General features: G+C 46.8%; 1 protein-coding gene across 2 annotated transcripts in view; it reads right to left on the bottom strand.

Moving 5' to 3' along the window:
• The window catches only part of VASH2 (vasohibin 2), a 40790-nt gene that overhangs the window by 14650 nt on the left and 12555 nt on the right, over positions 1 to 13585 (bottom strand). For both annotated transcript variants that reach the window (XR_011725058.1, XM_071739622.1), the window contains exons 4-5: positions 9915 to 9989; positions 839 to 1220 (exon numbers count right to left, since the gene is read on the bottom strand). Coding sequence is in view for 1 of the 2 variants with exons in the window: in XM_071739622.1 (XP_071595723.1) it covers positions 839 to 1220; positions 9915 to 9989 (457 nt within the window). In the remaining variant the exon portion in view is untranslated. The remainder of the gene's footprint in view (positions 1 to 838; positions 1221 to 9914; positions 9990 to 13585) is intronic.

The raw sequence follows: 13585 nt of genomic DNA, 5'->3' as shown, positions 1-13585 counted from the left end.
AAGGCACGTGGCTGCTACGTAGGAGGCATTCCTCAGCAGGGCAGGGGGCAGGAACCCAGAATAACTTGGATGTGATGCAGCATGCCTCTCCACAAAAGCCAGCCCCATACTTAGCAACACACCTGCTCTGCTCCCACTGCCAGCAGTGGGCTGGAAAAGCACCAAATCCCCTTCCATGACCACAACCAACACCTCGCCCACGCTAGCTCTGGAGGCACCGCCAGGGACACCCCCTCATCCCCAAAGGCAGCCAAACACTCCAGCCCCCTGGCAGCCTGCCTGGCCCCCTGTCATTTCCCTCTGGGCTCTTCAGTCCACCCAGCCAGCAGGGAAGCACCATCCTGTCAGGGACTCTCTTCCCTCACCTGTCCCATGTAACCTACTTTGTGATTTAGCTGAGGGTGATGGACACCAGGTGGTGCAGGGTAAGCCCAGCCCTGCAGGGAGAAGTAACCATGGAAATAGCTGTCCTATGCCACCCCTTGCAGTTCAGGTGCAAAATGCAGAAATTCCTGCATTCCCACCAGCCCCAGGCACACTGGTGCCTCCCAGCCACCTTCTCTCTTGGGTGAGAAAGGCAAACTGGGAAATAGTTCCTTGGTGGCCAGGGATGAGTATGGGTTCAAGTGTTTCCCAGGCTGAAGGGGAGACCTTTGAACTAAAAACCAGCTATAGGGGCATGTAAATACACCAAACCCAGTGGAAGAACCACTAAAACAGATCTAAGCACACTCCCAGCCCACCTGACAACACCTTAGCCTTAGTCATTCTTCTGAGATGGAGCAAGATGAGTTTCTGCAGGATGGGACAAGGCACATCCACCTCCAAGTCCACTTACCTTCATCCTCATATCCCTGGCAAACTTCTCCAGCTCCTTCCTGACTTCGGTGCGCATCATTTTGGATACGTTGAGGACCAGCTGTTTCCACACAATGGGCTGAAAGCTGTGCGGCTCGTGCGGGACATACAATCCGATTTTTACTTTTTTGACTGAATGCAAGTACTTTTTATAGGAGTCTTCAAATTCAAAGATGAGGTCGCTCAATGTTCGGTAAGTAAGAGGTTTGTCCATCAGATCTGATCTCCTGCTCATGCCCAGTGAGCCATACCGGCCATTACAGTAAATCCCAAGCACCACATGATGAAAATAGTTCCCTGAGAAGTGGGTTTTAAAGCTGATGGGGAATCGTTCCACGGAGGGCTGCCCGTTCGTTAAGTATCTGGTGGGCACTGCATCAAGGCAACAATGGCACTGGGAAGGGAGCACACACAATTACACCAGTAAGACACCTTTACCAGGTTTTTTTTAACTGCCAGGACAAGTACTTTCTTACAAACACAAATTTATTGCTGCTGTAGCCCAGAAATAGTCAATGCTGACAAAGCCCATTTCACTGCTTGGAAAATCAAATGCAATGGTTGGGTCAACATGCCAGAAGAGAAACCAGAAATCCCTCTCCAGATCTGTGGGAACTCATTCGATATCAACATCAAATTCCCATGGTCTGAGAAGGGAACAGCGTTTCCTTTGTCATGGTGGAGCTTGGTATGACTCAGGTTACTGATTCTCATTTTCCCACATATACACACAGTACAAAACAAAAATACTTGAATTTATTCCTCTCCAGAGTGAGAGTCTGCCTGTCCATGTATAAAGTAGCTCTCGACATGGCCACCCATACAAGAATGGTTTTGCTTGTTACCCTTGCAAGGCATTGCTGAAACAAACAAAGTGAAGCTCCCAAGCAGATAATTAATTAGATAAACACGCAGGTCTGGTCAGGATCGGATGCATCTAATAATCAAAATATGTTCCCTGAATCACTAGATGGCAACTTCACATGCACCACGTGCAAAGGCCAGGGCCAAGCTCCTTAACAAGGAGATCTCAAAGGGGAACTATGTGCAGGTCCTGGATCATCTCCTTGGAGGGCTGCTGGCCCGTGCCAGCGGGAGGAAAGACATTCCCTCACGCAAGCAGCTTTGCGTCAGTGCCTACGCTGCACGCAGCTCCCTGCTGCCAGTCCCTGGACAGCTGAAACCTACCCTGGCTCCATGTGTTGACACTTGGTCCCTGGGACATCAAGGCACACTTTCCCTCTGCAGCTGAGATCCCCACCCATGCCTGGGGAACAGAGGAGGGATGACCAGAAAAGGCTGCAGCAAGACACTCCAGCCTGGGGTTACTCCAGACAGATGCTCCTGCTGGAACGCTCTGTAACCCCAAAGCCATCCCCAGAGGCAGATGGGATCAGGGCAATGCCAGTAAGAAATACACGAGCCTGAGGGGCAGTACTGCCAGGATAGCATCAGAGCAGCCTGAAGAATGGAGGGAGTGGGGTTGATTCCCATTGGAGCTGCACGAACTGTCTCAAACCAGGGTCCTGCTCTGGGAATTTCCAGCATCCTCTCCTCTCCCTACCCCATGCCCAAAAAGGAGGCCTCCCCCATCTGAAGAGCACAGCTGCCTGATAGCTTCTGGGAAACTGAGAATCCAAAACATCTTTGTACCAATACCATAAAACACAATTCAGGTTAGGTTCTGGTTCTGCTGAGCCTGACACCTCACTTCACCACTTATGCAACTTCCTGGGATACTGAATCTTTGCCTGCACCCACATTCCGCCTTGTCTCTCTCCAGAGACACAGGAAAAGCATCCAGCAGCTCTCATCTGCCTCTGACCAACACATATTACCCCCCCCATGATGGTTTTTGAATTTCACTTTAGCCCTTCAGGTGAATGCAGAAATCAACAAGTAATAGATTTGCAAATTGCCTAGAACCTGGGGTTGAGAGCAAGGAGTTAAACCTCTGTACATAAAAATGCAAGAAAAACATACTGGCAAAAATATTTCAGAACAGCCACAGGGCGGTTTTTTGGTTCAACGTCAAACATATTCAACTGTGTTCAGTGATAGATGTCATCAGCTTTAGCAGTCTGGAGGAAATGTATTAGTGGGTACAGGAAGGGACACAACCATGGGCCCAGCTCCAGGTGCAGTTCAGTATCTGTGCGACAGCAAGTCTGGGCAAGGGTGCCAAGCAGAGGGCAGACCTCACTACTGTGGGTGCAACCAAGGCTGCGTGCCCCACCTCTGCCCATCTGCTGGCCCACCTACACCAAGTGTGAGCTCCCTGCAGCTTCTATCAAAAGTCACCCCAACATCAGCCACACCACAAGGAACAGAAATAGCTCCATAGCCTTCAGTGATCTCACTAGATCGCTGTTGAGCCGATAGAATTAAAGATTATAAATACACTGCAAGGTCAGAATGAGGCCCAGCACCATCACATCAACTGGAAAACTCAGCCCACAGTCACCTCATTTAAAAGGTCACCTTGCTCCAGGCCTTAAGAGGAGCATCCTGTGTACATCAAAGTCACGTTATAATAATTTGTGTCCTACAGACAGATTCTTGCAAGAAAGCCATTGCATTTATCGTTCTGTGTAACTGAAAAAGCAGTATCTTTTATTAACACCTATGAAGCTTTCAAACATCACCACTATTTTTCCCCCTCATTATGAAGGGGTTTTCTCTCTGCTCACTGAGTGCCTTTCTATTAAGTCCACACAAAGCTTTGGTGGCCACCTGCCACACATACACACTTCCACCACGAGGTCTCTGGGAAGTTGCAATTTAATCTCATTAAATACTAGGTAGGAGTAAAAGAATCTTTTGAGGATGGAAATTACCCACCATCAAATAACACAGCAACAACTGCTGAGGTAATTAACCTTTAGGTACAGGTTGCTTCTGCTGAGCGACTAGTTAATGACAGTCCCCAAAAGAGATGAAATACACAGTAAATGGACTGGAAAAGCACGTCAGATCTTCCACTCCATCCGCGCATCATTATTATTTCTTTCCCTTTCTGCTCTGCCCAAGGAGAGCTGTATTGTGGCAAACAAAAGGCAATGACACAGCAACGTCGCAACTGTAATCACACTTTTGAGCTGGGACTGTGACCACAGGATGAAGAGTCAGGGAGTAAATTATGTGCCACAATGCAGAAGCAGTGCAGAGCAGGAGAGGGCAAAAGCAGCTGTAACGAAAGCTCAGTGGTCCCCTGATCTCAAGTCTTTATGGAAATCAAAGCAGCAGAAAAACAGCAGTTAGGGATGCTGATCTTGTAGGATACACACAAGGGACACTGATCTTCTGGCTGGCCACCTCTTGCCCTAGTATCCCTCCTCTTCCCCCACACCCAGGAAAAGCACAGGGACAATACCTGGAGCTCCACCAGGGTCTCACAGGGATGAGTTTGTGCAGCACATCTCCATCCCTCAGAGATTCCCAAACCCTGCCCTCTCTGACTCTCTCAACATTTCTGCAGCCTCATATAGTCCTTCAACCTCAATTTCTTCTGCCTCATAGAGACACTAATGGCAGGCTGTGTGTATTAGGCTACTGATGAACTCTGTTTTCATACTCCAGGAGGCTGATTTTGAAACACACTGGTTTGGGTCAAAGCAGCCAGAGAAGAATTGGATCCAAATAATATAACATGCTTTGGAGATGCCATTGGGCTAAACCAGTATGGCTCAACTAACAAGCAGGCATTCTTAAGTGCACAAATACCTCCAGCAGCCTGTAGAAAGGGCCATATATCCCATGCCAGCACACAGATCCTACAGATCTGCAACTTGACACAAGAACCCCATCCTCTGAGGCACAAGTTATTGTGCTTCCCATAGTCCCACTGCCTTCACCACTCAGGCTCAGGCACAACCTCATGTGGATATGTGGGAGACATTCCAATCTCAGGCTCAAATACAAGCAAGACCAACACCACAAAACCTGCACTCTGGCCACCATCTGGACTGTCCTGGGCTGTGGGGCAAATGAGAAGTGGCACCCTTAGCCACTTCAGAAGAAAAGGGGAGAATCAGTTGAGTCAGTCCCTTAGTTTTAACACTCTGGAGCAAAAAAGATGGGTTTTCCTTAAATCTGTACACTCACACAATGATTCAACCCATGTTCCTTTGTGTTTTGTTTGGTTTTCCACCTTCTGGTGAATTCTAACACCAAAAGTCCCACAAAGAGCTTCCAGCATCTCCACACCCTATCCTACAGAGAGGGAAAAGGACAGGGGATGGAGCAGTTCCCATCCACAAGAGAGACTTGAAGCCCTTCACCTTGTTTATTTGCAAGCAAGAACGTGTAGAAATGTTCTCTCTTGCTTTTTAAATTATCACTAATATCTAATCAGAGCAGAATCTTTCTATATGCCAGCACTGTGGCTCCAGTCTTTGAATATTTCTGGAAATATATCTTAGCAGCTGATACCACCTGCCAGACAGCAACTGGGTCCCATAGCTGGGCAAGCTTGGGTTACTTGCCACCAGCAGTTTTCCCACCACCATTAGGAGCTGCAGCCAACTGAACAGAAGGCAAGGGGACACACTGAAAGGACCTCAGCCCACCTGCATCTCAACTGGCTTCAACTGAAGTTTAGCTGGGGGAAACAAGCCTGGTGCCTTGCCAAGCTGACAGGCAGCAGCTGTGCAAGGCTTTCACCAGGAGCAGGTGAGGAAACAAGTGCTACCCCTGCATTGTACCCTGTCCTGCAGTGGCAACAGGGACCTCCAGGGATACGAGATGCAGGGAGACTCCTCCTCAGAGCCCCAAAGGAAAAAAGCCCAAACATAAATCAGGGCAAAGCCCTGTAGAGCTCACAGAGGTTTGCAAAAAACCCTAGACATTTCCAGGTCCTAAAGGTAAGTGGCATCATTAATTGATCAGGCCAACCCATCTATGTCCAGACAAACAAGGACTTCTCCTCCAGCTGCAGGAAGACGCAGCATCACACCTGACACTTTCTCTTGTCTTCACTACAAGTCCTACTCTGCCTTGCAAACCAAAGACATAAAAGGAAAAACCAGCTGAGCAAATGACTGCTCTCTGCTCGATTTGTTCTAATTAGTTATTTGTTTGAAGTTCTCCCTTATTTACTTAGGCTAGATACCATTACAGTGCTTCATGTCTTGGAGCCCAGCAAGGGTGTTTTTTTTCTGGATTCTGGTCAAGATGTGCACAGAAAGACACAGGGTGTCCAGTCCCCTTCTCTCCGGCCACTCAAAGAGGCCAGGCAAGTGTGAGAAGGTGCCCTGAGCCCTCATGGCAGGCTATGCCACAGGGCACAAGCAAGCTGAGCAAGGCTGGGAGCAGGCCAGAGGAACAGGGAGAAAGCTTTATTTACACTAGCAATGCTGAAGGAGCTAGCACAGATGTGAGGAGGTGGAGCAGGAAGAAAATAAAATTCACACTTCAGAATGGTCAGAGAAGGCTTCAGCAAAAACCAGAAGAGTTGTTTTTCTGAGCAACCAAACAGATAGACAGATAGATAGGCAGCAGTACACACTGAGAAAAGTGTTCAGACACAGCCTGGAGTCAGAGGGCATTTCCCACAGGCTCTAGAGGAGTGCTGACATCCTAAGATTGGGATTGCTTACTGCCAAGCAGAGTACTACTGAGCCCACACCTGAGAGCTCAGGTTGCCCCCAGCAGCTCCAGAGCCCACAGAGGAACAGCCCCAGCAGCTGGCTCAGCCCCCCAGCAGGACTGCCTTGTTCTGTTCCACAGTGGCTAGCTGCAGTCTGAGATGACCAGCTTAAGATGAGACCATGAAAATGGAACCAACTAAAAGCTCTCTCAGGCAACCAGAGGGGATGCAGATATTCAGCAGGACCCTTCTTTACCATATTGCAGTTAGCAAGTGAGTCAAGCTGTGGACAAGAAAGCAGAAGGCAATGAGAAGCACTGCAGGGACATCAGTATCCTGCAATGATTGTGATGAGAAGCTCTCCCTACTACTGAAAACACTCACTTCCAGCCCAGAGAAGCCTGTTAGGCAGAAGGAACAGGAAGGGCCCAGGTTTCCAGCAGGGATAAACATCATCCACTGATTAAATGCACAGCAGGCATAGTGCAGAAGCTATTAAATAATTTCTCCCTCCTGAGGCACTTCTGCTCTCCTCTTCTGTGTTTAATGACATTATGGGACAGGCAGGAGGTCTAATACACTGCATGGATCTGACCATCATCTCTCATGGACTGGGAGAGACACACTGAAAACAACATGAGTGACTTATATTCACCCAACACAGACCCATGCAGCCAGACTCCCTGAGGACTGGATGCACTATGTTGCTTCCCCTCTCCTCTTCTGATATTTTGCTCTCCCCACTTTAATAAAATGAATGCGGCACAGATAAAATTTCCCCTTGGCACTTTTTGGTTTACAATTCCCGTCCTTGAGCACAAGTCATTTCAATCCTTGCTCAGAAAGCAGAGGCTGAACGCACCATTACTCAGCTGATATACGACTGAACTGAGAAATGCCCTGGGGAAGACAGCAGGAGGAATGCCTGTTGGGCACTGATGAGCAGACCATGTAAGCACAGAGATTTGAAGCCAGATCAGACAGCTACACAGGGAAGGAGAGCCATCCAGATTGCTGCAAAATAATACTGATAATAATACTGATCTATACAAGCATTCAGTCACCTCACAGCAGCTGCTCCCTTGGTATCTCAGTATTTTAACTCATTGTCCTATAAAAACACTTCCAAGATCTAGCATGAAGGCAATTATGCAAAACTTAATTCTGCACCAAGAGGGATTACAGAAGCATTTTATAAGCAGTTGCATAGTAAAAGACAATTGCACGAGCCAGCAAGCAGCTCAATTAAAATGACATCTTACTAAGCTGCTCTGTGCGACTCAGCCTTTGAATGAAGGCTCACACCAGGGCCCACTGCACTGGGCTGTGCTCTTTCTGGTATCCAGGCAACACAGCAAAGCCTGCCAGCCCACAAATTGCAAGCACTACCTTATTTCCAGAGACAGAGAAGGGAACCAGAGGTTAACACACAGCCAGGGATGCTCAGCTCAAGCAGAGGGGAAGACATTGGTTTGACTATGTAGGATGCCAGAACATCTCTTCTCTGGCAACTGCCTGACCTTGGAAAGCAAGTCACAGCTGCTGGCCTCACCCTGTTCTCATCCAGAGGGCAACACTGAGGATCAAAATCTCACAGCTGAGAAAAATCAGCAGACTTCCTCACTTGCCTCAAAGATGCCTCTGGAAAACCCACATGGAGCACAAAACCCACAGGATTCCGCACAGACACAGGTTTTGTACAGGCCTCTTTCATGCCCCACATATTTAGATGGCCCATCCACTCACCACTGATAAACTCTTCGTGTACCCACACCTCAAGCAAAATACTTGGGTTTTATACTGAATGGAACTTTTAAACTTTAACATAGGTGTTAATGGACCACCACTCCAGCAGACAGCCCTTGATCTCACACAGAGGACTCCTAAGACAACATGTAGAAGCTGTAAGACAGGTCTGTCACATACTCTCCCCCTGCCTAAGCCTTTTCAGGAGGCAATCTCAATTACAAAAAAAAAAAAAAAAAAGTGTGCCATAAACATTCATTTAAGTAACACCTAGAGACAAAGATTCATCCAAATCTTTAAAGAACCTTCAGACAACAGCCAGCAGTATCAACCATAGCCTTCAACTCTTTTGCTTCCACCCCCTGCTAAAAAAAATGTTAAAAATTAATAGGTTTGAGGCAAGCAGGAAAAACCCTCTTTCCAAATGAAAATAAAATGGTCAAAACATTTATATCAGGAAGAATACTTTTATGTTATTATCATCATCTACACACCACTAATACATTCACCCTCTGCAGGTGTTGTATGTGAAATAACCAACTCAGTGCTAGAAATACAGCACTGAAAGCCACACTGAAAGGGCAGTCCACCTGGAAATGGCTGTTTTCCTCACTTCTGTCATCTCCGAAGGGTTTGGGACACAACCCTAACACAAGGGCACAGGAGATCCACTGACATAATTTCTGTTTCCAGGGGGGCATTGATTTGAGTCTTTTGCTAACATCAAGCACCCAAGACCCCCATTCCTCTAGCCAGCATGTGCAGGGGAAGGAAGCCCCATCAGCCAGAGCCCCATCCCTGTCAGACTCAGACTCTGAGCCTGGGTCAGGGGCAGAGGGAGCTGGGTGCAGCCTCAAGCATCATCCAGTGCACACCACAGGGACCACATCTGGCACGGAGTCCCACACACCACAAACTTGCTCAGCCCACATCCCCTTCCCACCCCACAGCAGCAACTCCAGGCACTACCTGCTGGGCTCTGCCAGCTCCTTCTCCCACGAGAGGGGGCAGCAGCAGCAAGCAAAACACTGCCCAGACTTGCCACAAGCTGGTTTGCCTGTGGGTTTATTTTGGGTTGGGGGTTGGTTTTGTTTTCAATCAAACTTGATCAGTTGTGGCAAGACATACCTGGCATGTAATTATTCCTGCAGCCCTGCCTTGCCCTCCTCTAGTGTGTTAGGATGACACAAGTTGATTTATCAGTGACAGCACAAGAGGGTCAAGATGACAGTCATTCCCAAAATAACAATATTCTTGCCTTTTTTTCTGAGGCTCAATAGGAAGCAAACATTATGTTAACACAAGGCTTAAATGTTTAACTATTATACTCCAATGTTTCTGCTGTGGGCTGAGAGATAAAAGCTAACATAACTTCACCATGTAAACATTAGGAAAATATATGACAGAACCTGCATTTCTCAGATATTACCAAACTCTGACAATAACCAGCAGAGAAACACTAATGAAGAAAACCAGGATTGTGTAGACAGATCTGGGCACTTGGGGTCAGATCCTGACATTATGCAGATTACCAGAGCAGAGGCAAAGTCAACATGATGGGATCATGGCTCTTGTGAACTGGGCACACAGCATCCAAGCTCCCACTGAGGCAACTTGCTGATCAACACCAAGCTGTTCCCCAAGCTGCTGGCACTCACCTCTGGCTGCAACCACCTCAAACACCACCTGGGACTAAGCCAGCCACAAGCATATGAAAGGATACATCCCCAGGATAACTGCTTCAAGGCATTTGATAGGTAAGGACTCCCTGGTCATTTCTTTTGCTGTCTCCATTAACCTAGGACAGAAAAAAAAAAAAAAAAAAAAGGTTTTCACTCCTTTGAGTTTGAGCAGTTGAAGGGAATCAAAGGGTCTCCTCATACACCAAGAGCCAGATGCCTCCAGTTCTTATCTCAGCAAGTACTGGTGAACTCGGTTCTCCTCTTCAGTGATTCACCAGAGCCCAATTAACTCCTGGAGGATGACTGAAAAAGAAAAAAACAGTAATGGGTGTTAAGCATCCCAGTGCCATCCAGCCTCTGAAGATGGGTTGGAGGAATGCAGTCCTCTCTGCCTCTCGAAGAAACTCCATGAGCCTCACTTCAGACTGTAACACAAAGCCCTGCTGAGCTGCAAAAGCTGGCAATCAAGGGAGCTTCTAGAGAAGGAAGAAATTTAGCTTATTTTCAAAATAACCCTGGCTCTCCTCTGGAAAAATAGGAGAGAGATGGTTACACAACAGCCCCCTGAAAGCAAGAAATGCCTCCATGAGCCTATGGAGGCTATGGGTGCAAACAAAAATTTAATGCCTTTTTACTGAAATCTGCTCTGCGGAAAGCTCTACCAACAGAGACACTTCACACCACTGCAAGCTGAGTTATCAGCTTACTGCTGCTCCCCACCTCCTTTAGACAGGATAAGTGGTAAAAAAACCACAGGGTTTCTTGCAGGAGTATAGGAAACTGTGCATGGCCAGGATTTTGGAAGTTCACAGAGCTTAGCTACAATCTGGACTCCTCTCTTTGGAGTAAAATTACCTGACAGGGACAACACTGTGGTAAGAAACAAGCAATCAAATCTGAGAAAGCTGCAGTGCCAGACTGACAACACACCACCAACCACCTAGGTGTCCCATACCCCCTTCCCAGTCACAACCTGAAATCCTGGTGGAAAAAAAAGGGCAGGAGAGTCATATTCAATGGACCCCATAAAAAAAAACAAAAACATAAAATAAAAGGATGTTTTCTATTTTGAAGCCCTTTTTATCTGTATCTTTTGCCTGAGAAGAGCTCTTTAAACAGATTTCTAATCTAAGGAAATAGGACATTAAATGATAAAAATATTTGTATTAGAGAAGATTATGAAAATAAGCATCTGAAAAGCATGAGAGTTTGTTTTTACCACTTTCTAATTCACCTACCTCATCAATTTTAAACCTTGTATTGAGTGCAAATGGCAATACAGCCTCTACACTATTACAGCCTGTCACAGCCTTTCCACATCCCATTTATCCAAATTAGAAATTATCATTTCCTTTGTAAACAACTGATCCTTAACACTCTGCCTGCAGTACAGAAGGCAAATTTGTGTTAGCCTGCCTCCTACATGCTCACAATCAGCCACAGAAACCCCACTGCTGGAAGCAGGGAGCAGCTCTGGCAAAGTCACACAATGGGGCCCCTTTATCCCCCACAGTGGCTCCTCAGTGCTGGCTGCAGCAGCAGTCACTGCAAAGCCCCATCTCCATCTGGAGAATTATTATAGGCAGACGACCCATGGAAGGTATCCACAAAGAAGATGATCTGCTGAAATTCCTGTGTTCTAACTCCAAAGGAGGAAAACCAAACAAACAAACCATAAACAAAACCAAACAAGGTCAGAGCTGATGGTTAATGGTTATCAGAGGCAAGAAAAAAAAAGAAACAAACCTCAAGTTGTAAAGCTATTTAGCTCCAAGCCCTCTAGTGTGATATATGCCTGCAACATGGTCCTAGAGACAGGGCTGGCATCTCCTTCTCAGGTCTACTCCTAAGCTGACCCTGCTGCCAGCAGGCAAACGCAGTAACTGCACTGGAGCTGCCTTCTCATCACATGCAGCATCTGCCCTCCTAACACCTGCTTTTATAAGCTCACTGCTGTTCTGATTTCAAGGTGGTGTCAGAATGGAGATAACATTAATGGCTCCACAGCCAGAAAGAGTCTTCAAAGTAATTGGCCTAAATGAGCAGTTAAATTACTACCAACTTACCTGTCACAGCAACATTTACTATTTAAATAAGCCACATTTAATGCCTGCTGTCATCAAGCCACACACACAGGCACTGGTTCTGAAGCACAGCTCTCCAGAATGCTGTATGGTCTTAGAAGAGGTTTAAATAAAACAGGAGAGGCATTTTGACTCTTAAAAGCACTGCCCGCTAGTGCACAGGGGCCACAGCTTTTCCTTCTAAAGCCAGTGGCAGCCCTATCTTCCCTTTACATATTATCCAATAGTTGGGCCCAGGAGAACCCAGGAAGACTTTTTGTCCCACCTCCTAATAAAGCACCCCGGTCCAGGAGCTGCAGCAGGTGCTCAGTGGCCAACCAGGACCTGACAGCTCAGAGACAGCCGTGACTTCTTGAATAAGAGGCTGCTGAGGATCTATGCAAAAAGAGCATCAGGCATGAATGAGGATCCGTGCAAGAGAAGCATCAGTCAGGAGGCATCACCAGTGATCAGAGAACAGGCATCCATCTGCACCCACAAGGCAGGCTGCACCCACCTCCCCACACCCCTCCATTCCAGAGTCCTGGGGAATATTCCTCAAAAAGTTTAGTTTTTCCTCTGCATTTGCAGCACAGATCACAAGGTTTAAGCAGATGACCAAGTTCAATAACCAGAGAGTCTTCCCTTTTTAACAAGCTTTAGATGAAGCCTTAAACCCTGTGTTTGCACTGGAGGCAGAGCCTTTGGAGAATCCCCAGGCCAGCACTCTGCCCAAGGAAGCATAAGCCAAATCCAAATCGCTCCCCACAGATCATTTTCCAACCTACTTTTAACTGTTTTTTCAAAGGCTTGGGAACCACCAGCTAATCTCTCCTGTACTTAACCTTGCATCTAAGAAGGTCATGTAATGTTTAAACTAAATCTTTCCCTTTTTTGCAATTTTAATCTGAAGCTATTTCTGCTACCCACAGCGGGCATGGAGACCATGCATAGCATCTACTCTTGCAACACACATTTGTGTATGCCACAGGCTGTAATCTACCCTCTCTTCTGTAATCATCAGAAAGCAGAGATGTTTTTTTAAATATTTTTTTCTTTTCAAGCCCCCTCTTTCTCTCAACCCAAATCTACCCTTATGTCATATTTTCTAGACATTGGGCAATGTTTGTTGCTTTCTTTTTGGACTCTCTTCAACCAACTTGCATCTCATGGTCCTTCAGCTGAGCCCACAACAAAATGCAAAAAGACCAAGTTCCTTATGAATCCAACTTTCAGCATATTTTTGTAACCAACCCAGTGCACTGTTTTTCCCCTGTTAACCCATCTCTATGTCTCCTTTTCTTTAAAGATCAGCTCATTCTGTGCAAAACTAGCCTTCCTCTAGCTCCTTCTCCAGTCTGCATTCCCACAGCTGCTTATTCCCAAATCCCTCCTCTGTAGTTGCCCTTACTCACATATATCCTGTTTGTTCCAGCCCAGCTCTCTCTTACCATCCAAACCAGTCTGAATCCCAGTTCCACCTGGCAAGCACATCTATTAGCAAACAATTAGCGTTATCCATACCATTAATGAAAAAAGATTGCCCTGGAACTGAGATTGCACACCTCACCTGACAAATTCTGCTAGGCAAGAGCAAGCCACTGGTCAAGTACCACTGAGTTCTGCATTTCACCAGGTTGGGTCCCTAC

This window comes from Heliangelus exortis, chromosome 3, assembly GCF_036169615.1.
Source record: "Heliangelus exortis chromosome 3, bHelExo1.hap1, whole genome shotgun sequence".
Taxonomy (NCBI): domain Eukaryota; kingdom Metazoa; phylum Chordata; class Aves; order Apodiformes; family Trochilidae; genus Heliangelus; species Heliangelus exortis.
The sequence above is the reverse complement of the archived record's forward strand: the minus strand, read 5'-3'. Positions and strand labels throughout refer to the sequence as shown.